Source organism: Eubalaena glacialis, chromosome 13 (genome assembly GCF_028564815.1).
Source record: "Eubalaena glacialis isolate mEubGla1 chromosome 13, mEubGla1.1.hap2.+ XY, whole genome shotgun sequence".
NCBI lineage: Eukaryota > Metazoa > Chordata > Mammalia > Artiodactyla > Balaenidae > Eubalaena > Eubalaena glacialis.
In genome coordinates, this window is record NC_083728.1 from 88,743,543 (window position 1) to 88,767,004 (window position 23,462).

The following is a 23,462-nucleotide window of genomic DNA, read 5'->3' on the forward strand; positions in this document are numbered from 1 at the left end:
GGCAGAAAGAAGAGCTGGAGCTGTGTACCCTAGGGTCTTGCTTATTTCTGTCCTTAGAGCGTAGCGCCAGAGCCTGGACACATTAGATACTCCTGAATCAAACCTATTTGGAGCCTAAGCCTGGACACCGGCTTTTCCTGGTGATTGGGGATTCCTTGAATCTCCCATCAAGCACAGTTGGGAGGAAGGGTCTTAAGATGCTCCTGTCATCTTTCACAACAAATTTAACACGACAGAATATGAAAGCTAGGATGCTCTTTCCTCACTTCCCTTTTTTTTTGGGGGGGGGGGGGTGTCCCAGTCTCTTTCATCCCATAACTGGGAGCCCAGGTTGAGCCCTACCACTCCCACTCCCACCCCTTCACCACCCCCCGGGTTCCCAACTGCAGGGTCGCGGTGCTTTGCCCTCCAGTTTCTTCGCCTTTCACCCCACAGCACACCTGAAGTCCCAGCCTCGTACCAGTCGCGACCTGCTTCCCGTGAGCCTCTGCTCCCGGCCCCCAGGGCGCATGCTCCCTACCCAGCAGTCCTCGCGCGGCCCGGTCGAGCGGACAGCCAGGACTTCAAGATGGCGTCAATCGGTGAGTTTCCGGACCGGTTTAGGGCTACCAGGTTAAAGGCAGGAGTCGGGGTTCGGGGTCCGGTGCTCAGAGCCGCACTTGGAGGGGAGGGACCGAGTGCCGGAGCCGCCTGTCCTTCCCTCAGGACCTTCGCCGCGCCGGGCCCTTTGCCCAGGGTCCCACGCAGTCCAACCCTTCTTAGCTCGCCCCGCCGCGCCTCCCGCCTGCCCAGGGTCCGCGCCACTCGGCTGTGGCGGGGAGGGCGACGGCAGCTCGGCGACGCGCCTCGGGGCTTGAGAATGCGCTGTCTCGGGCCACCCTCCCTCTCCCCGCTGAGGAATAGCTGCTCTCAGCCCTGCCGCAACCCAGGCGCTTCTTTTGCACCTGAGCCCTCCGCGCAAATTCGAAGCTCAAATTAAGTTCCAAGAGGAGCTAATGCCTAGGACAGTGCCTGACACCACGTCGGGTTTGACGCATGTATATATATGTTGAATAGCGTTAGAGAGGTGAAGTGACCTATTCAAGGTCACTACTAGTGAGTGGACTGAGCTGGGATTCAAACCTAGGTTTCTGGGGCCTCGTGGTAAACTGAGCTTTAATCACAAGAGTGACCTTATGACCAGCAGGCTTTACGATGACATGCATGTATAAATAGGACCGCCCACACTGATTTTTTTTTTTTTTTTTTAATACGGAAGCCACCATGTTTTAGCCCTGCATCCTCACCGTAGCCTTGTCAGGATCAGTGCCGGGAACGTTGATCCCATTTTAAAGATGAGGAAAACAACGGTCAGAGATGTGGTGTGGCTTGCCTGCTGTCACACAGCATGATAGTGGCAGAATTTTGACTAATCTATGTGTGTCTTACCCCAGTTTCTATATTCTTATTTTCAGCCCGGAGAAATGAAAAGGGGATCAAAAAATATGAGAGTGATGCTTTTTTCCCCATCTGTAAAAACGGGCATGAGAATATTTATCCAGGGTGGTTGTGTTGTTTATACAGACAACATGTGAAAAGGAATCATTGAGACTTGGTATCTTATTTAAGCAGAGGGTTGTAGTGGAGAGTGCTATGAACTAAGGGTTAAACAACTTAGTATATGTAAGGTGCTTGGAACACTGCCTGACCCACAGTTGAATGCTAGTCATCCAGCTTTCCCTGCGTGACCTTTGGGTAAGGTCATGTCACACCTGGCCCATTCAGCATCACCCAGGTGAAGGAACTGGAGTCCGAGTACTGATGATCTTTTAGATGGTGTCTGTTGCCAGAGCATAACGCCACTAGTCCATTAGCAAATAAAGTGATGGAAATACCAACTAACAGTGATAGATGAGATCAGGGTTGACAAAGTATGGCCAATGGGCTGGATTTCCTGTGGCCTGTTTTTATATGCTGTGAGCTAAGAATAGTTTTTGTTTTTTAAAAAATTTGTTAAGGGACTTCCTTGGCGGTCCAGTGGTTAAGACTCCACCGCAGGGGGCACGGGTTCGATCCCTGGTCGGGGAACTAAGATCCCGTACGCTGCACGGCACAGCCCAAAAAAAATAAAAATAAAAAATAAAAATAAATAAATAAAAATTTGTTAAAAAAAGAAAAAAAGACTATGTTACAGAGACCTTGTGTGGCCTGCAAAACCTAAAACTCTTGGCTCTGGCCAACCCCAGAGTTGGATTTAGCACCCAGAAGACACTTGGCATTTCCATGTCTCTCCATATAGGTGGATAGTATGCTTCTTGAAGTCATAAAATCAAGCCAAGTAGTCACCTGCCCTCCCAAGAACCTGTGGTCCTTTCTCAACCTTCACTGAAAAGCTGTCATAAACAGGAACTGTGTGTGGGGAACTCCCTCCCACCTTTAGATAGCTCATAGGCAGAAAGACAGATAATAATAATTCCTATTTACATAGTACCTAGAGCTAAGTACTAAGGTGGGTACTATTCTTACCCTTATTTTACAAAGGAGGAAACAGAGAGAGCAGTATCTTGCCCAAGGGCACACAGCTTCAAAGTGGCAGTAAATCCAGAATACTCGATGGTAGAGTCTGTTCTGTTCATCAGCACACTCTACTGGTGTGAACCAGCCGCTGCAGAGGAGTGTTGGGGGAGGGTTTCAGTGTGGCTGCCAAGGACTAAGGCCTTTGCCTTCCACTAAAAGAGAAACTTCGGAGTAAGTGTAGATGCATCTCTGATGAATCTGATGGTCTCTTGGAATTTTGTGATGGTGCTGTACTTGGCTCTCCTTAAGGCTAATGTGATTTTTTTTTTCTGTGCTTATAAATTTCTTAGTTTTGGTTATGGAAATGCTCTTTTCTTCATAGTACAGAGATATAAATATGAAGAAAAATAAATTGTTGGCTTTTTCTCCTGTGATGTGCCAAGGCACTGTGTCAGCCCCTGAATGTGAGAATGAGAATATGTTTTCATAGTTTGTGTGAATGTGAAAAAATAGCTTCACTGGGCCTAGCAGTGACCTAAATACTTTTTTTTTTGAGTCACCAGCCTTATACCAGTTGAAAATATTTTTAAAATTCTGTGTTTCTTTTGCACATTTCCCCAACATAGTTCTATTTTTAAAATTATTTATTTATTTATTTATTTATGGCTGCATTGGGTCTTCGTTGCTGCGTGCGGGCCTTCTCTAGTTGTGGCGAGTGGGGGCTACTCTTCGTTGTGGTGCACGGGCTTCTCATTACGGTGGCCTCTCCCATTGCGGAGCATGGGCTCTAGGCACGCGGGCTTCAGCGGTTGTGGCGTGTGGGCTTCAGCAGTTGTGGCTCGCGGGCTCCAGCAGTTGTGGCACGCAGGCTCAGTAGTTGTGGCTCACGGGCTCTAGAGCGCAGGCTCAGTAGTTGTGGCACACGGGCTTTGTTGCTCCACGGCATGTGGGATCTTCCCTGACCAGGGCTTGAACCCGTGTCCCCTGCATTGGCAGGCGGATTCTCAACCACTGGGCCACCAGGGAAGTCCCAACATAGTTCTATTTTTAAAAGCATTTTCAACCTTTTTATTATGGAAGACTTCAAATACAAAGAAAACAGAATAATGTAATGAATGCTTTGTATTCCTTACAGAGCACCAACAGTCAGCAGCATTCTGCCATTCTAGTTCCATCTGTCCCTTCATCGTCCCCTCCCTACCACATTGCCATATTTAAAGCCAGTTGGTATTAGAATGACATGTTTGTACTCCTCCCTGCATGCAAGAAGACTTTGAGAGTGTAGCAAAGGTAGCCACCATGTTCTTACTCAAGAAGAAACATGGTATAGTAATTCTTGGACTAAAAGCCTACTAATTCAAGTGATGACAAAACTGGGATGTAAGATGTGTACTTGTTAAACTTTTCTTGAAATACCACAGGCAAGGTGACAGTGGGGTATAGGTCATTCTCAGATGACATTATCGTTTGGTGTTGAGCTCAGTATCATTGACACTTAACATTCCTGATTTGGAACATTCCTGAAATTCATTTGAGACTATCTCACATTTCAAAAGTATTACCAAACTAATCACATTTTTCTGTTCATAAAAGAACTAAAGGGTGCAGTTAATCCCTGAAGCCCTATAAATGTCCTAAAGTTCGGTTATATGCTATTTCTTTCTCTGCCACCTCCTTTTTTTTCTTGGATGTTTCACATGGACCTTAAAGAGATTTCAACAGTAATAATAACAGTTTACAGTTCTGAGCATGTTCCAAATGCTTTTACATAGATTCTCCTTCAATCCTTGGAATAAGCCATTTCACAGAGGAGGAAACTGGAGCTCAGAGGTTATATAGGAAGGAAGTGCTGGTGCTTGAGATAAGGTGGGCAGGGCAGGAGGCCTTCTAGGAGATGACCGTTAAGTTGAGATAGCCCTGTGATGATCCAGGGGCACTGCAGATACAAAGGCCCTCAGGTGAAAATAATCCTGTTGCATCTGAGAAACAGAAAAGGGTTTGGCTGAAGTGTGGTGAGCCCAGGAGGATGAGTGGATTTGAGATGGCTGTCTTTCTCGATGGAATGCTGGCTTCCGAGCACAGGGCTGTCATCTGCAGTCAGTGCTGTACCCACAGTGCTCAGCAGGCTGCCTAGCACACAGTAGGTGCTCCGTGTGTTTGGATAAGTCTAGATGGAAGGTTGGGGCCAGTTTGTTGGGGACAGGCCACCTCAACCATGACCCTAAAACCATGTGTGCCTCCACCTGTCACTTGTGACCTCTTGACAAGCAGTCATTCTGGTCCATCAAGGCCAAATGTCTCATTCTTCAGACAACCTGTAGCAGATTAGAAACTGCCATTAAGCCTGAAGGCCCTTGTCCTTGATAAGGGTTGGGAGACGTCAAGAGACCTGTGGGATTCCCCTCAGTGGACTCTTGAGGCTGGTCCTTAAGGAGCCTGAGTCCTTCCTTAGGTCCCGAAAATGGAGAAGAAACCTTGGAGTGATTTAGTCTGGCTCCTCCTGTGGTTGGTCATCTTTAAGAAGAGGCAGTAGCCCTTGACTCCTTGCTCTGAAGAGGACACCTGCCAAACAGCCTTTTTTTTTTTTTTTTTAATGTATTTATTTATTTATTTTTGGCTGTGTTAGGTCTTCGTTGCTGCACACAGGCTTTCTCTAGTTGAAGCGAGTGGGGGCTACTCTTCATTGCGGCGCGCAGGCTTCTCATTGCAGTGGCTTCTCGTTGCGGAGCATGGGCTCTAGGTGCACGGGCTTCAGTAGTTGTGGCTCACGGGCTCAGTAGTTGTGGCTTGCGGGCTCTAGAGCGCAGGTTAGTTGTGGCACACGGGCTTCATTGCTCCGCGGCATGTGAGATCTTCCCGGACCAGGGCTCGAACCCGTGTCCCCTGCATTGGCAGGCGGATTCTTAACTACCGCGCCACCAGGGAAGTCCCCAGTTTGTTTTTGTTTTTTTTTAAATATTTATTTATTTGGCTGCACCGGGTCTTAGTTGCGGCACGTGGGTTCTCTAGTTGCAGCACGCGGGATCTTTAGTTGCTGCATGCGGGATCTTAGTTGCAGCATACGGGATCTAGTTGCCTGACCAGGGATTGAACCTGGGCCCCCTGCATTTGGAGCACAGAGTCTTAGCCACTGGACCACCAGGGAAGTCCCCAAACAGCTTTTTAAAGTTGATCTTTTGGAAGAGGACAGGGGAAGAGAGATTCTCTCCTTAAGAGCATCTGGATATTCACAGGGCCAACCCCTCCCTGGCCCCCTTCCTATGTTACTCTTAAGCCCAGAGATGAATAGAGTATGGCCTTAACCAGGAGCCCTTCCTGTCCCCAGATTCTCATTGGAAAATGATATGTGGCCTGTTGGGTCTTTAGAGTGGTTTTTACTAAGTCATTTGACATCTGTGGTCTGAGGTAGGATGCTTGAGGTAGAAATCAGATTGGCTTCAGGAGCATGAGAGCCAGACCTGAGGTGGAACCCTGCCTCCATGGCCTGCATGCTGTGTGCCTTTGGCCAAGATGTACCCAACTTCTCTGAGTCTGTCTCCCCTACTCCTACTTATAAAGGCATCTGTCCTCCGCTTTACCTCTTCCTCATGGCCCTTAGTTCTCTTTTTACATAGTTATTCCCAGCAAGCTTTTATTCAAAATCCTGTTCTGCCATTATGTAGACTCTGGCTTAAAATAGTATATCTGGTGTGACATGTTTATTTATAATATTACTTATATGCAGCCTCTATTTAGTAATGTTACTGAATGCACCTTTATTGAATGGTTGAAATAAGTGACACAGAAGGTTGCTGTTTGTGTTACTGGGAGACCTTCCAGTGTGTGTTTTTTTTGCACTTCCTTTTCAGTACCACTGAAGGAGAAGAAGCTCCTGGAAGTCAAACTAGGGGAGCTGCCAAGCTGGATACTGATGCGGGATTTCACCCCTAAAGGCATTGCTGGAGCGTTTCAAAGAGGTCAGAGCCTTATGGGCATGTGTAAATAAAAGCACATCTCTGGGTCTTCAGGGCAAACAGGTCTTTCTTTGCCCTGAATTAATTTGGCCAGTACAAGCCTTGTCTCAGACGAGTAAGTTACGTAGAGAAGGACAGAGCGAGATTGTTAGCCCTCGAATTTCCATGTTTGATCGGTCCTATCAAAGGCTGGCTCTGACATACTTCAGACAAGGAAATGTTTTCTATTGCTTGGAATCGGTACCAGTACCTCTGTCTTAAAGAAATGTCATAAGACTTAAGAGGAAAATGAGTTGGAAGCACAGGGGACGTGAGTCTATAATGCTCATCTCCCTGCCAGGCAGAACTTTCAAGACGAGTATTTGAAATGGTCTGTCCTTCAGGTCTGTGCATTTTAAAGTGCAGGCAGTCCTGTGTCATCGTGTCATCATCCTTTGGGAGCCTGCGTGGTTGCCAGCCTCCTCAGGGGCCCCCGTCTTTCTGTTTTTCTCTGTATAATTCTGGCTACCCTGTGGCTGTCTTTTGTGTACTGTTTCTTCCTGCCCCAGGCCTTTCCTCAGCTTTGCCCTCTCCTATTAGAACGTGTAGAATGTGCCCTCAGAGGAGTGGCCTCCTCTCCGCTTTGCAGGTTACTACCGGTATTACAACAAGTACGTCAACGTGAAGAAAGGGAGCATCGCTGGGCTTTCTATGGTGCTTGCAGTTTACGTGCTTTTCAACTACTGCCGTTCTTACAAGGAACTCAGTGAGTCTCTTCTGGGTTGGTTTGCCTTCAGTGGGGTTTCCCATGACAGGGTGGTATTGGTTCACTTTCAACCTTAGAAGTCCATCACCCTGCAGACAAGCTGAAGACTTGGAGGGACTTATCAGAATATAGTGTATTTTAAGTGCGAAAATTGTGGCAAAGAGAAAGACAGGGAAAGTAAGATGAAGCTGGGGTAAAGGTAATACTTAGGCAGCATTCTATCAGCCACTGCAGGCTCTGCCAAAGGTTGGTGGAAAACTTGGCTTTATCTTCCTAGCAGCCAGTGTGAAGAGGGAAATAGGTTGAGTGCTACAGTCCAGTGTCTGTGTGGTGCTCTGGAAAAGCGTGGCTGTTCCTGGTGCTGAGACATGAAGAGGAGTTGGTCTGGTGGGAGATGTCTGGTGGCCGCTGAGTGGGCTTCATGGGCTGTTTCTGCCAGTGTCGAGCCACCTGCCAGTCTGTGGCATCCAGAGCAGTGCTGGCCCTGAAGGGTGGGCGCTTGGGTGCTGTCTTTCTGAGTGGGTGTTCCCTCAGGGAAGGAAGAGGCTGGCCAGGTGGCAGATTAGCTCTGAATTCCACAAGTAGGTTCTGGGTCATCTCCTGAAAGGAATTCTCAGGATGGCTTCACCCCCACCTGTGAAGAAACTTACCATTTTGCCTTTCTAACTTCAGAACACCAGCGGCTACGCAAGTACCACTGAAGAGGGCGCACTCTGCATTCCTGACCATGACCTTTGCCTGGCACCCCTGAATCCTTTTATATCCTAGCGGAGAATTAACACCCAATAAAAGATGACTGGTATGCGGACTGCCTCACTGGTTCAGCCATTTCCCTGCCCTATAGGAGCACCTGTTGCACAAGGTGGGGTGGGGTCATTCTGCAGCTCCCAGACAGCCCAGGGCTTTGAACCGTGGAGCTTCAAGATCTCGTCCCAGGGCGCTGGGGGGTCGCCTAGAGCCTCCGCCAACAGTGCTGAGGTGTTTTCCTGCTCCGTGCCTCATTTTTAGCCTTTTGTCAGCTGACACTTTCACAATATAAAGCAGAAACCCTCGTTCCTAAGAATGCCCTCCCCTTCCCCATCTTTCTGCACCATCCCGGGGTATTGGGGTATCAGGGAATTGGGAAGTGTGGGACCCCCTGGTCCTGGTAAGTAAGCTTCACTTGCAGGAAGCTCAGTGGGATGATGGAGGCGGGAAGGGAAAGCACAGGCCCTGATAGGAGCTCTCAACTGCTCTGTATCCAGCACCCTCTTCTTTATCCTTCACCAAGGCCTTCAGTAAAGTGATAATTAAGGTCAGAATCAGTTTCTTATTAGGGGGTGTGCGATAAGCATATATACTGCATGGAGTATGGGTGAGATGCTGTGGCTAATTATCTCCTGCAAGATCTGAATTTGAAGGAACAAGTATTCAACATCAGAAATAAAGGACACCTGCCAGGTGGCTGGCCCAAAGGCCAGGCTTCCAGACTGTACAGGCTGCCAGTACAAAGGCCTTTTCTTCCCCTGGCAGTATCACTTCCGGTCGTGAGACTCACATTCACCAAAAGCAGAAAAGCGAGCACCGATGTCAAAGCTTTGTGCCCGGCAGCTAATGCAGCCAGTAGCAAGAATCCTCTCGGCATGGAGTCCCCGAAGTAATGAGACACAGCTTAAAAAACAAGGTTTAATCATGTTCATAAAAATTGTTCTTGTAATTGAACTTGAATAGGCCCACTTGCCCAGCAGGTTGCAGGTGCCAGTTTCATATTTCCAGGCTCAGAGGCAGGGGCCTCTCCTCTAGGCCGAAGGTGTCTGACGGTACAGATGCTTGACGGGGCAGGAGGTAGGCGCACAGATGGACTGCATCGTCTATTTCAAGGGTGTCTGCAGCCCCAGCTTAAGGTACACCTTAAACGCTGTTGAGCAGGTGCCTCAAGAAAATAAACCCAGAGGAAGAGCCCTACATGGTCCTCTCAACTGCTGCCACCCTGGAGCAGGACCGGCAGAGGCAACTCCGCCCTTGAGTTTGCTGTGAAGGGCTGTCTCGTTCAAATCACATGGATAGGCCCGGCCTCTAATTCAGCAGAACAGGGAGGAAGCAGGCATGACTTGGCCACAGCTTTAAATGATCCAGCAGCCCCTGGTGTTTAAGGAGGCCCTGAGGGGAAGGGCCACCTTCCTCACAGAACTGCTGCACACAAGCCCTTCCCCACAACTTCCTCCCTCCCCAGAGGGTGGTGTGCGGAGTCACAGATGGGAGGCCTTGATGCCTAGACAAACATCCCAACTTGAAGGACCGAACTGGAGCACATGTCCCCCTTAAAAAAAAGATTACAGCAAAACGATAGGGAAACTGACAGACGTAGCCCCTCAGAATAAAACCCAGTATGCCTGCCTGCCAGCTCCAGCCAGAGGTGTACCAGCATCGAGCAGGTAAATGCACACTCCCCAGGATGGCCCAGCGGGTCCCCAGTAACGGGGCGCCTCGGGCTGCTCTGAGCTGCTGCAGCTGCTGTCACTGTCCACTGAGAAAGGCCAGGTGCCCTTTGGTGCATCTGTTGGCGTAGTGTCCTTTCTCGCCACACTGGGGACAGCAGGAAGGGAAGGAGGAAACAAACAAAAAAAACACATTGTTTCAAATGCAATTTTCAACTAAGGCAGCACCCGCTAAATTCCAGATTGGGAGCAGGGACTCTGAAATTCTCAGCGGCACCGATTTTCATTCAAACACGAGGGAAAGGGAGCTCCAGAAGGTAGAGTGGCACAGAAACCGCAGCCAGCAGCTCGGCCGGTGGAAGGGAGCGCGCGGGCCACGGCGGACTCTTGTGGTGGGGGGTGGGGTGAAGAGAAACCCGTGGCACCACAGCTCTCCCGCCTCTCCAGGGACCAAGCCCCTCTGCACGGCTGGCCAGTCACTTACCTCTAAGGCACAGTTCTGGGACTCCCCTGAGACAGGGGAGGCGGCCACGCAACAGAAGCCACCAGGCTCCTCACCCAACTCAGGGATTCACTGCGTGGACAGAGGGTGGGCTGCACCCAAAGATCTTTCCCTCCTGGCTCGTGCGCCCTTGCCTAAGCTAGCCCTGGGCCAGGTTTGGGCCACAGGATCAGAGAGACGGGACAATGATGAGACTCGAGGGAAGAGACCCGGGAGAATCACTTCAAAAACTCCAGCACGGACCCTGACTTGTCCCGGCTGATTCTCCAGACCCTTCCTTAGCTTCTCCTCATTCGTTCTCGTTACTCCTCAGAAAGCAGAAGGGAATTATAAGGAAGGCAATGGCAGCCTCGAGCACTGAACAAGGGGTCGGGAGACAGGTCGGGGCACCCACCCTGCACTAACCCACCCAGAGCCCTCCCAGTCCTTGCTTCCTTGGTCTGGAACTCAGGGCTTTGGCCTGCTCTATTTCCCTGACTGCACAGTCCCCATGTTTTCAAGTCTTTCTGATCTGTAGGTGTAACTTGTGTGGACGAGTGGCCTGTGTAGCTGCCAGCTGGACCTTTGGCAGATGTGATAAGCAGAGGGAGGGACTCCGTGGCCCCGCTTGCTGCCCTTGGCCTGTCCACTGGCCTCCGCAGCTGATCCTGGGGAATCAGGATTCCTCCGAGATGGCTTTAATATCAACTGTGCCCGTGGTAGAAGAGGTTGTTAGGTTCGTCCCCTACCCCCAGCCCCATCTTTCTAAGGTTCCAGGACTCAGGAGAGCTGGCTTCAGAGGCCCTGCCGACAAGTCCTGGAGGAGGCAGGACAGCTCCGCTGACGCAGGACACCCGAGTCTCCTCACTGTACTTGAGAACTGCCTGGTCTCCCCTCACCTTCCTCCACAGCCCCCCTTCCATACTCTCCTCCCGTTAGGGCTCAGGCTCAGAAATCTCTGTGAGGCCTTCCCTGCACGCGTGGGCACTTTTAACTTTGGTGTCTGGGCACCTGCCTTCCCCTCCCTCGGCACACAGACCCCTCCCGGGGAGGAGCGACAGCGGTGGGTTTCTCCGCAGAGCCCGCAGAGCAGGTGCTCAGTGAGTGTCTGACGGCTGTGGGAAGTGACCAGTGGCTCAGCCCTTCCCGAAGGCAAGTTCTAGGAACGATATAGGCATATGCTTTTTGACTTGGCCCTTCTACTTGTAGGCCTGGATGCTCCAAACACCAGACAAGAGCTCACAAATGTCTGTCAGATTCAGCACTATTTTTAGCAGCAAAAACTATAAATTAATAGTTTACCGACGGAGAACTGTTTACCAACAGAGAACTGGTAAAATTATGTAGCCACTGAAATACATTAGAGTTACTTATGCCAACACAGAGAGATCAGAATATGTTATAAGGAAAAAGGGATTATAGAACGCTGTACATACTAGGGCCCTATTTGTATTAAAATATGTATTGTCCTTGTGCTTGTGTGAATAAAAGTTTAGAAGAGCACTTCTCTGAGTGGAGTCCCCTGTAGGAGTTGTGGAGTGTAAAGGGGTATCGAAGACAAAACATGAGAACAGAACAGCTGAGTAAAGTGGCTCTTTTAGGAAAATGGTGGGAATAAAGGGCAACACTCTGTACGCTGAACACTTCTGTATCATCTAAAAGTTTTCACAGAAAGCATGCACTAATTCTGTGTTTCATCTAATAATCTCCACATCTGAAATCTTTGTGAGTCCAGTTCTGTTGGTGGTTTCTGCTGACGGTGGTGCTTGTTTCTTTCTACGATTTTTATTATGAACTCATTCTGGGGAACCTTAGTTGTGGGAATTCTGTGTGGCCTGGGTTGAGAATAAATTTCTCAAAGTCGGGTGCCAGGGGCTCACCCATCCGGGGCTGTTTTAGATTAGAAAACTCAGTCTGTGGCTTTTTGGCCCTCACCAAGGCTGTGAACACAGGCCCAGACTCAAGGAAGGGCCTGCCAGTGACGACAAACTCAGAAGGGCTTTTCTCCCCATCTTTCCATCCTGAGCTGAGAGTGAGATGGACAAGTTTTCCAGTAAGTTTTGAAAAAGTTTACCCTTTCCCTGAACGTCCTGTTTTGCGAGTGGGTGGGGGTGAAGGTTCTACTCCATTTCCTCCCCACGCGGGCCTAAAGCTTCTGTCCCTTTGCTTTGGGTGTGCCCACCTGGGATATGAGGACACCCAGAGGCTTCAGGGCTCACTCTGTTCCTTGGATGTGTGCTCCCACTTCGTTCCCGGCCTCTGGAAGGTTCCCATCCCTTTCTTGCAAGCACAATCCTTTCATTCAACAGTGTGTGTTTAATTGTTCACCTGGCCTTAGTGTGTTGTGGACAGAAGTAGCATAGTCTCTAGCTCACGGGAGTGGCCCAGTTTTACTCTTCCAATCAGCAAAAACAAAGATGTCTTCATTCTTCAAAATCAGCTAACTCTCTGGAGAATGAGGGAATGGCCACTGACTGTGAAGACCCCCTGCCACCCCCCCAGCCCCGGGACTCACCTTGTAACAGGTGACCTGCTCCAGCGGCCGGGGTCCCCGGTTGCCTGCGCTGCTGTTTTGACTCTGCATGACCCCGATGACCTGCGGGGCTCTCTGCTGGTTGGGAGAAGAGTTCTGACTCGTTAACTGGATCAAGGAGGACGACCTTTGTAATGGCGGATTGTTACTTTGCTGGAAAGAGTTATACAACACGGTTTTACTGCGGAAAACACGTGCACGCAGACTACCAATGGGGACAGGAAAAAAGAGGGCGGGACTTCTCCCGCATGACCGTGACCGGCAGGAGGAAGGGCTTCCATGGTGGCCCGGCTCGGGAGAGTAGGTGGAAAAGAAACGTCTGGTGACGGTGGCAGGAGCCGCTGCCCGAAAAACACCATGCAGACACACAAAAACGAAAAATAAAAGAAAACAAAACACCAAAGAGACAAGGCGGTCTCTGGGGCGGCAGGGCAAGGGCATGAGCAGGCCTTACTTTTGTTTGTGAGGTTCTAGCTTCAGGTCAGGATGAACGCTTGGTTCAGCCAGGTGTTTAGAGCCTACACGGCGGGCAACAGTCACAGAAAACAGTCGGAGGCTGACACGCTGACCTGCGGTCTAGGGGCTGAGAGGGCCCTCCGCTAGGGAGCCGCGTGAGCAAGGCGGACGGGGGCACCTGGGGTGGGGCCTGGACAGCAAGGCCACCGCCGACTGACTGACTGGGTCCCTGGCTGTGGCCCCGTCATTGCAGGAGCCCTGAGCTGGAAAGCCCAGGTTGTCACGGCCGCACCCACACGTGGGAATGCCCGGCTCTGACAGGAGTTCTCTTTGGTTCATCCCACACCCTGCTGAAGGTGGCGGGCAGTGCTGCGAGGGTGGCCACATCCCCTCCTGGCTGCTCGGCCTCTGTCCTGGAGGAGGGCCAGGCGGGCTCCGGCAAAGGGCTCAGAGTCCAGCCAGGTAAGCGGTGAGGCTTCACGATTGGTGGGCAGTTTGCTCAGCCTGCTGAGACCCTGCCTAGGACACCTGGCCAGCCTTCCTCTGGGCCCCCGCCCGCATCTTGTAACCAAACCCAAGGCGCCTTTGGTTGGGGGCCACTGCTGCAGATTCCCATTCGTTTATGGCATTTCCCTCTCCTCATGCTGGAGGGGTGTGGGATCCCCTCGCTTAGGAGACCGGAGCCAGCCGATGCCTCGACCCTCTGTTCCCAGCATCCCCCCTGCAGTCGGGCACTGGCCAGAGAACCAGTGAGCCACACTTCCACTCCCGCCCCGCTGGGAGTCCCGTTTGTAGAGGGAAGGGTCTGAACCGCAAGCAAGAACGGCAGATGTGTGGCGCCCACACCGCCCTGCACTCGCCAGGCAAGAAGGGAAGAGAAGCCCGGTGGGCGTCTGGCTCCAGCAGACAGCCCTCCAGCCCAGAGAAGGTGCACACTGCTCCGCTCCCTGGAGTTTCAGCAGGAACCAGGGTGACTCCCCTCCTCTCCCGCCTCCTCCCACCATCTCCAGCCGGGTCTCCGGCAGGCCAGGCACTGAGGCGGGGGCGCTGGGCGTTCCGCGGCCAGGGCGCGGCCAGGCCCGGCAGCACCGCGGGCCCGGGGCACGGTACCTTTGCGGGAGGCTGCGTCTGCTGCGGCAGTGGGGGCTGCTCGGTGGTTCCCATCGGCAGTTCAAATCTAGGGCTGGTCACCCAGCGGCAGAAGGGGACAGGAAAAAGGAGACGAGGAGGTGAGAGAGGAGCTAGGCTGGCGGGGTTCTCGAGTTCTGGCCCCGGGAGAATCTCAAGCAGCCTCCAGCCAAGCACAGAGCCACACGAGCCACCTGGACGTAGGGCGGGTGCTGGTGCTCAGGATGGTGGGGAAGACAGCTCTGATATGCCTGGACTCAGACCCAGCTTTGCCTACACCTAGCTGTGAGCCTGGGCAAGTGCTGCTCAGAGAAAGGAGGGAAACACAGCTGGTACTGTCAGAGCCTCTCCAGAGGCGCTCTGTACACGGAAGGCCTTCCCAACAAACACCCTTCCCTGCAGGGGCACCTCAAGTGTTAGACCTCTGACAGCGGAGGTCTGGGGGACACGCCCTCCACCGCCGCCCCACACAGAGGAATCCTGGGCCACCTGTTGGCTCCTAGGCTCTCATCTAGGGAGTGGGACCAAGTCAGGAGCACCAGCCACCTGCCCACCACGTGGCAGCGACCAGGACACTCTGCTTCCGTGCAGGTGTCAGCAGCATGGATGGAGGCAGCACAGGGGGTCGGGGGGACACTACTCTACGGTCCCAGTGCCACCCCACAACCACCCAAAGTGACAGAGGTGCACCGAGACCCAGGAGAGGAGCGCTGAGCCCTCCCGCGCAAGGACTGGGCTCCAGAGGTCACAGATCTGCCTTTGACCCGGAGCTACCACCTGCCCCCGGCCAGCGGCTGAGCTCTGAGCCCCAGTGTCCCCATGTGTGAAATGGGGACATCCTTTCACATGTGAGGGTTCTATGAGCCTCCATATAGGAGGTCCTGAAACTGAAGCTCCCTTCCTTCAGGGCACAGGTTCTTAATCTGAGGTCACATGTGCGTGAGTTTTTCTGGAGCACAGGGCCCATAGCTTTCATCTGAGTCCTAGATGGTCTGGGACACAGTAAAGGTTACCCTGCTTTAGGCAGAGCCACCTCCGCTCAGGAAGCAGTGGTGGTCCCTCCCCATCTCCCACCCCTGCCCCAGACCCTGTGCTGACACTACCCAGTGACCAAAGCCCCGATGGAGAGATACAGGGGGCAGCAGGGCCTGGGCAGGGGCTGGCTACTCACTGCATGAATTTACACGAGGGCCCCTCCGGGCAGAATCCCACGAGGTAATTCACACAGATGACTCTCCGCGTGTGCCGGTGCCTGCACAGGGGGCCTGTGGAGCCAAGCGCCAGGGTCACTCAGATTGCCCCCTCTTTAGGGGATGCCCTCATGCCCTTCTGCCAGTCAGAGCCCTGCCCACACTGCTGCCTAGGGGCAGAAAGCAAGAACAGGGCTTCAAATGCTGGCTCTGCCTCTTATTCAGCAGGCCAGCGGGCAGGGTACACACCCTCTCAAACACTAGTTTCCTCATCAGAAATACGGGTGAGAATGCGGTCCAGTGGGAACCTGGGGAGGCTCAAGTGACTTGGTGTGAAAAAGACTCACTAGCCCCCCAGCGCCTAACACCACGTTTTGCAGGAAAAGGCAGGACAAGCAGAGGGTCATGTGGGCAGAGGGAGGGAGGACTGGCTTCTGGCCAGGCAGCCCAGCCACCCGGACACCTACCATGCTTGCAGAAGCCACGGTCGTACCAAGGACAGTCCTTGATCTTGGACTCGGGGTCGATGTGCAGGAAGGGGCACTCCTTGTTGCTGCACTCCCCTGCAGGGAAGCCCAGACATGCGTCCACCTGGGAGAGCTGGACCCAGACCCACCTGTGCTTCTCCTGCCGCCGGGGCCGCGGTACAGCAAAGAGGGCCAGGTGGGGCTGGTGTCCAGTCCCGGCCCGGCGAGCCCTGAGACCCAGGGCAGGGTGTCTCAGAGCCTCAGTACCCTGGCTCGTACGTGGGCTGTGACGGTCCTTCCCTCACAGATGTCCGTGCTGCCTTGAGGGTCAATGACACTGACAGAGGCGGGCACAGGGTACACACTCATCAAACAACTCACGGCTCCACCCCTCGCCCAAAGGAGGTGTTGGCAATGTGGGGGGCCCAGATGTGCAAACGCATCAGTTGAGACCAGTAGCAAATTACCGTTCCACTCTGATGAGCTCTGATGGGACGGGGAAAGGCCTGAGGACTCGACCTCTTACGACAAAAGTAGGGAAGATTTGGGAACTCACAGCTGGGTCCCTACGGTGGAATGTGATAAAGCCTTTAGGAGAGCTCCTCTCGGGGGCAGCGGGCCCAGCTGGCCACCAGCATCTTCCAGCCGAGCACAGGCACCGCCGACCCGGGCAGCCGCACCACCTCCGGTCCATTCACACACAAAAGGCCAGTCTGGTCACTGCTGCTCAGAGCGCACTCCTTCCCAGACCCACACGTCCCTATGGGGTCTAGACCAGTCCCTTCCCAGCCACACTGGCCTCCCAGGGGTTCTTCTTAGCCTTTGGCCCACAGCCCAGGTCTCCCCTCCTCAGAGAGGTTGTCCCTGACCACACTGCCTCAAGATCTCCTCAGGTGACCCCATTGCTGTCTGTCTCTTTCAGAGCCCTTATGGTGAATTCTCTTGTCTTACTGGTGAATCAGCTGCTTCTTCCCCTGGGCCACTGGAGTAAAAGCACCACGGGGCAAGGACGGCGCCTGTCCTCTTTACCACTGTCCCTCCGGTGCCTAGAAGGGGGACCCTCGCCTGTGGAGTAGTGTCAGGAGCTGCAGACGGTGCGTCTGCACCAGGACAGGCTCTGCAGGGGAAGTGCAGGCAGCCGATCGTCACAGAGGCCTGGAGGGCAGCGGGGCCCAGGGCCATCAGCAGGGAAGGTGGGAACCCAAGCCAGCTTGCAGAGCCGCCCCCGGGAGTCCACCCAGGAGGGCTGGCTCCTGCCTTTGGGGCCAGATGGGAGACGGCTCCCATGGAGAAGCTGCTGCCCCTTCCGCTACTGGTTCCCATGCTGCTATGGGCAGGATGGAGAGGGTGGGGAGCTGGGAAGCTGAGTCCTGTTTCCTATCTGTCTGTGCTTTGACTTCTCAGCTTATGTTGCCTCTACAAAAAAAGCCACAGCTATCATTAATAAGCCAGCAGGCCAAGCCTGTTGGGCTGCTGAAATAATTAACGTCTCCTCTGACAACAGTGCTCTGAAAGCGTGCCGCACGCCCAGCGTTCCTCGGCCCATCACAAAGAGGGCAGCAGGCTTCCAGCCTCCTGCGGGCTCCTGCCCGGGCCCTGAGACCGGCAGTCCTGGGGCCAGCGCCCACCCTCATCCTGACCACCAGGGCTTCTTCCTGGGCAGCCTCGCCCAGGGCACAGGCAGGGGAGTCTAGTTCCATCACGGAGCACATCAGCCCCACCGGGCCCTGTGCCAGCCCCACCGCCCTGGCTTCTCCACACAGTTCACTCAGGTCAGCTGAGGCCACGTGTCCTCTGAGCAGAAACAAAGGCAATCTCACTTTCAAGGTTAAGAGGATGGTTCTTTGCCACCAGAAGACAGCCCCGGAGCAGCTATTTTTAAGGGGTATTTAGGACAGACAAGCTACTACCCAGGATCACACTTCCAGAGAGAAGGAACCGACTCAAGCCTGGGGGGCAACCAGCTGCCACTCTGGAAGAAGCAGCTGATTAAAGGGAGAAGGTCCACTGGAGCAGAAACAAGGCCTCCAGCCAGCTGCCCTGCTCCCGCACTCACCGTGAGACCTGGGTTAGCCTCGACTTCCCAAAGTACCTGCCAGCGCTCAAAACACAGAAGCACTACGAAGACACAGGGGTTACGAGAGAATAACCCTAACTGCCCATAACTGAAGGGCCAGCTGAGGTCGGCAGCATCACAGGCGCCTGGGCAGCTGCTTAACCCCCAGGTCCTGGTGCTCGGCGGAGCCTCCCGGGGCTCCCTACCCAGGGGGTCTGGGTGCCGGGAGCCTGCCACGCGCCTCACCGAACTTCGAGTAGAAGTAGCACTCGGGCATCTTGGTCATGTCGTACTCGTGCAGGAACTCGCACTGGTCCCCCTTCTTGCACAGCCCCCGCAGCCAGTGTTTGCACACAACCGTCTTCTCGCCGCTGATGTGGCGGAACGGGCACATGCCCCCTGCCGAGGAAGACGGGTCGGGGGGTGGGTGTGGTGTGAGGAGCCAGGCGGCCCCTGAATGCAGCGTGTCCTGGAAGGTGGCCACTGCCCTGGCAGAAGGCAGTGTGATTTTCAGCAGCATGTGAGCACACATTTTAAGTTTCAATAGTTACGGATTTATTTTAATGTGTCTTGGGAAAATCTAAAACATCAAATCATGATTCCACAGATATTCTATAAGATGGAAACTTAAGAAGCCTAAGGGAGGTTGGGGGGACGGGGGGAGTGTTTTTCTTAATTTAGTTTAAGAAGAGTTCCGGTGATACACAGATGTGGCAAAATTTGTCGGGGTCGTAAAAGACTGGGGTTTGAGAAACACAGCCCTAAAAGATAGAAGGCAAAGAGGACCACCAGCAGAAGCCTGGACTCCGGGTGGGCTCTATCTCTAGCTAAAAGTGCCCACTTACTCAGCCCTAAAAAGGACCGAAATTGGGTCATTTGTAGAGACATGGATGGACCTAGAGACTGTCATACAGAGTGAAGCAAGTCAGAAAGAGAAAAACAAATACCGTATATTAACGTATACCGTATACATGTGGAATTTAGAAAAATGGTACCGATGAACCTGTTTGCAAGGCAGAAATAGAGACACAGACGTAGAGAATAAACGTATGGTCACCAAGGGGGGAAAGGGGATGTGGGATGAATTGGGAGATTGGGATTGACATATATATACTATGTATCAGACAGATAACTAATAAGAACCTACTGTATAGGACAGGGAACTCTACTCAGTGCTCTGTGGTGACTTAAGTGGGAAGGAAATCCAAAAAAGAGGGGATAGATGTATACGTATAGCTGATTCACTTCGCCATACAGCAGAAACTAACACAGCATTGTAAAGCAACTATACCCTCCCCAAAAACCCCAAAACCCCAAAAAGTGCCCACTTAGCCTCCAACAAGTAAGAAAGAAATCAACTTCAGAACTGAAGAAATGCATTGTATACGAACTGGGGGAGGTCTGCCTTCTGTAGAACCTGAGCAATCAATCACCCAAATAGGACAGAGTCATACCCTGGGAAAGTCACATTTCTAACTGGTGACCTGGAGGGACTACTGGGAAGGCCTGACCAGAATGAGGTTGTGTCTGGAAAAGATCCAGACCAGCCCCACTGAACAGAACCTTCTGCAATGATAGGAATGTTCTCTTATCTATGCCGTCCAACATGGCGGCCACCAGCCACACATGGCTACTAAGTAATTGAAATACGACTAGTGTGATTGAGGAACTGCATTTTTTATATAATTAAATTTGAACAGCCACACGGAGCTAGTGGCTACTGTATTAGTTAACACAGAAACAGTCGTAGTGCCCTGTGTTAAGGATGGCTGTGCTAACAGAAGGTGGTGGGTCAGAAAGGCAGAAGACAAGGGAATGAGACCAGGAGCCCAGCAGAGGAATGATGTTCCGACCAGAGAGCCTGAGGTCAACCTGGCTGATCTACCTGGCAGGGTAAATGACTTGAGTTATAGAACCACAACTTGCCCAAATCATCCATTAAAACCATCCCCTTGCTGTAATTCTGTGTGCCCTATTCAAGCTTCCAATTAAAATTTAGTTTCCAAATAAATTTGGCTACAGGAAGAAAAATGCCCAGACCTATACATGGCATGCAGGGTCCCACCCAGCGGTACGTCTTATGAATCAGCAGAGTTTGGCTCACGCTGCCTGTGTTGGGACCTGGTTAGTATGAACAAGAACCCCACGAGACACACTATCGCGGAGTTTTTTGATGAGAGTACACAGAGGACATGAGCTTGTGTAGACTGTAGAATCAGAAAAGGCCTGGGCTCAGCCACTCACTGACTCTACGACCTTGAGAAAGTTCCTGAACACCTCAGGGCTAGGGGCCTCTGTCCATGTCACAGATCAGCTCGTGGCTGCAGAGAAAGTGAGGTGAGAAGGCAGACTCAGAGCCAGATTCAGGCCTGTGTTCCAGGTTTCAGGCAGAACACCCCACCACATTCCTAGCTTATCTGGACCACAGTTTCATCTAGGGACACCGTGAGTCTGCAGAAAGCAGGGTGAGCCAGGGACCTGAGAGCCTGCGAGTCTGCCGGGGACAGGACGGTGGAGGGCACCTCAGGGGGAATGTCGGGAGCCAGGGGTCTCTTACCTTTGCCACAGGCAGCTTTCAAAAAGAATTCGCAGACAGCAGCCCCCGACTCTGCAGAGAGGAGAAGAGGTGTCAAACAAAGCGATGTGTAACTGCTATTGGTGACATCTGAAGATGGGGAGGGAACCCTTCCTTTAACTCACGGAGGGGTCAAGGCACAGGAAACAGAGTGGCAAAAAAATGCTAAGCCTGACCAACCAAGGAAAAAGCTCCTTAGTTCAGTTATTCCCTGCAAAATGAGACATCCACGCTGAGACCAGTCATTATTCAGGGCTTTCTGAGAATCTCCTATAAGCAAGATGCTTTCAAGGAGTTCGGAGTGGATGGGGGAAGGAAGGATGGAACGCAAGATCACAGAAATTAATTACTCCCCGCTCAGACGTTCCAGAGGGCTAATTCAGGGGCGCTTTAACCTGAGGCAGAGGGAGGGAATGATCTCACAGGAAGCACAAACAAGTGAATGGGGACTCTGAGGAGGAACCGGCTCCAGAGGAGAGGCAGGTGCCTCGGAGAAGCTATTCCGGAGGGAAGAGCATAACTGAAGACACAGGAGCAGAACTGCTCTTGACGTGCAATACCAACACACAGTAATTAAAGGAGCACAGTCTCCTGCTTCCACAGATGCAGCTGGTCCTGGTGAGGGGAGCAGGAGGATAAAAGCTGAGTGCAGTGGAAGTCAGTGGGGTCCAGGGCTGTCCCAAGGAGCCCAGGGACTCACCTGCCATGGCCACCAGAATCAACAGCCCATGCCTTCCCACACAGTTTTCTCTATCAACAGGCATTTTAGCATCATGGGAAACCCACCGACACCATCTCTGAAGCCCACTTACGTGCCTCTCCTTGCTAACTTGCAAGAGATTCGTTGGCTTCTTGGAAGCAGGCAGCTTTTGCTAGGACAGATTTAAGGTTCCAGTGGTGGGAGTCACAGGGGTGTCACGCGTTTGCATTTCAAAAAGTCCGAGAAGTCTTACATTAAAAAAACAACATTTAAGAGTATTTCTGGGCCTTCATTCTTTTCAGAGGTTAAGGTCGTTTCATTCCCTAAAGCCAGAAGAAGTCCAGAGTCCTGGAGATCGAGTTTTAGGCAGACAGGATAAAGGAGTATGCCTTCAGGGCAGAACTGATACTTCCCCATATTAAGATGGGACTGAAGTGCAGGGAAGGCGGAAGAAGAGCTGTGGCCTCCCTGGGCTCTAACACACTGACCGTGATCTCAGGCAGGCAGTGAATGTTGACGGCGCGTACCAAGTCTGAGGCAGTACCTGTGGCCAGGTATGTCCTGGACCCTCCCCAAGCACAGGTTTGTGGGCTCCCCACCTCTGCGCCTGCCCTCACAGTCTCAAGTATCTGTGCTTCCAGGCTGGAGCGGGGAGGGAGAGAAAGAGCCGCCCTGCGTGGAGGGTTCCATGGCATCAGGCTAGTGCCATCAACACAGGAAAAGCCCACGCGTGAGTGGACATACATGTAAAAGCACAAAGTGATCACGCGTATCAACGAGTAGGTTTAAGAGTGTGTATCTGAATGTGAGCAACGGCTTATGAGCCGTGTACAGTGGAGACAGTGCTGAGTGTGTATAAAGTAAGGCTGTTTGAATTATGTCTCTTGGGCGTGAGCATTGTCTCACAGAAGTGTCAGCGTGAGAGGGACACCTCAGAGGTCACGTGTGCATCAGAAGTGTGGCCACTTGAGGGGAACGAGGCTGCAGGGAGACCTGACCAGCCCTGGGACACGTGGGAGAACGTGGGGCTGTGGCCCATGTCCTCTGGCAGTTACAGGAGATGGCATGGGGAACTGCAGATGGAAGGGTCAAGAACCCTGGCGAGCTCATCTGGCTCCACCAGGCGCTGAGCCATCTTTGGCAAGTCCCCTCCCCCACCCAGGCCTGAGCTGCCCCACCTGTGGCTTGAACCCAATGACCTCTAAGAGCCCTCTGAGATTTAATGTTATAGCGTTAGATTTCAAGTATGTCTGGAAAAGAGAGAAATTAAGGAAACTGTTGGTTTCTTTTAAAGTGCTAGACGTTCCAGGTAATTCCCTGGCGGTCCAGTGATTAGGACTCGGCGCTTTCACTGCCGTAGCCCGGGTTCAATCCCTGGTCGCGGTCAAGAGAAATAAAAATAAATAAAGTGTTACCCGTCCCACCTGAGTTGGCGGGGTGGGGGAAGCCAGGAGCCACCACGCGAAGCGGGACAGTGAAGGGAACTCAGGCAGCTGCCTGGGTGTGATGAATGACCCAGAGGTGGGGTCCAGAGAAACAGTGAGGGATGGGCTCCCAGGAGAGCGAGTCCTAGGAAAAAAATGGAGCTTGAGAGTCTCACTGGGGTCTCCTACAGAGAGGGGTAGGTGGGTCCTTCCCTCAGCAAGACTCCTCCAACGGCCCAGTTTTGATGAAAGCAAGAAGAGGGCGCTCAAAGTGGGGGGGCCTGGAGGTAGGGAAAGGGGATATCTTCGTACTTTCCTGTAGTTGGGGAGTGTGTGCGAGTGAGGGCAGGATTTCCAACCCAGGACACCTGCCTTCATTCAAGAGTTATTTGAACTGCCGGACGTGGTCCTGCCCTTCTGAAGACTGCCTTAAAATAGCCCCCGGGACCGAAGATCGGGGCAGGGGGGCGCTCCCTAGTCCAAATGAGGGGAAAAGGGGGGTTCCCAGGACTGGGGGAAAGGAGTCCCGGGACCGAGAGGGAGGAGCTCCCGAACTGAGGGGGAGGGCGTCCCGGAACCAGAGAATGGGGGTCCCGGGGCCGAGTCGGTCGCGCCCCTCGCCCGCCTGCCCCTCGCCCGCGCTCACTGTCCATGCCGGGGAAGGGCAGCGGCTGCGCCCCAAGCTGCTGCTCCACCGCGATCTCCAAGTCGAACTTGATGTGGTCCACGCTGGCGATGATTTCCTGCATGGTGGCGGTGGCGGCGGCGGCCACCCCGGCCCGGCTCCCGCTCAGGTCCCCTGCCGCCCTCACACCTCTACCCGCTGTCGGCCCCGCCGCAC

At 52.8% G+C, this 23,462-nt stretch overlaps 2 protein-coding genes across 4 annotated transcripts; one reads left to right on the forward strand and one right to left on the reverse strand.

Moving 5' to 3' along the window:
- The first annotated feature begins 491 nt into the window (after nt 1-491).
- Nucleotides 492-7,996, forward strand: ATP5MF (ATP synthase membrane subunit f). The gene is made up of 4 exons (XM_061209082.1): nt 492-581; nt 6,345-6,452; nt 7,078-7,194; nt 7,867-7,996. The coding sequence occupies exons 1-4, from the start codon at nt 569-571 to the stop codon at nt 7,893-7,895; spliced, it is 267 nt and encodes an 88-aa protein (XP_061065065.1). The 5' UTR covers nt 492-568; the 3' UTR covers nt 7,896-7,996.
- Nucleotides 7,997-9,594: 1,598 nt separating this feature from the next.
- CPSF4 (cleavage and polyadenylation specific factor 4) lies at nt 9,595-23,452 on the reverse strand. 3 transcript variants are annotated; one of them, XM_061209078.1, is made up of 8 exons: nt 23,268-23,452; nt 20,480-20,530; nt 18,169-18,321; nt 15,867-15,962; nt 15,381-15,474; nt 14,192-14,264; nt 12,608-12,700; nt 9,595-9,759 (listed from the first exon to the last, which is right to left on the reverse strand). In XM_061209078.1, the coding sequence occupies exons 1-8, from the start codon at nt 23,368-23,370 to the stop codon at nt 9,691-9,693; spliced, it is 732 nt and encodes a 243-aa protein (XP_061065061.1). In that variant the 5' UTR covers nt 23,371-23,452; the 3' UTR covers nt 9,595-9,690. The 3 variants fall into 3 exon arrangements, with proteins under 3 accessions (XP_061065061.1, XP_061065060.1, XP_061065059.1); XM_061209077.1 differs by having other exon boundaries at nt 12,608-12,703; XM_061209076.1 differs by having other exon boundaries at nt 12,608-12,778.
- Between the last annotated feature and the right edge of the window lie 10 nt (nt 23,453-23,462).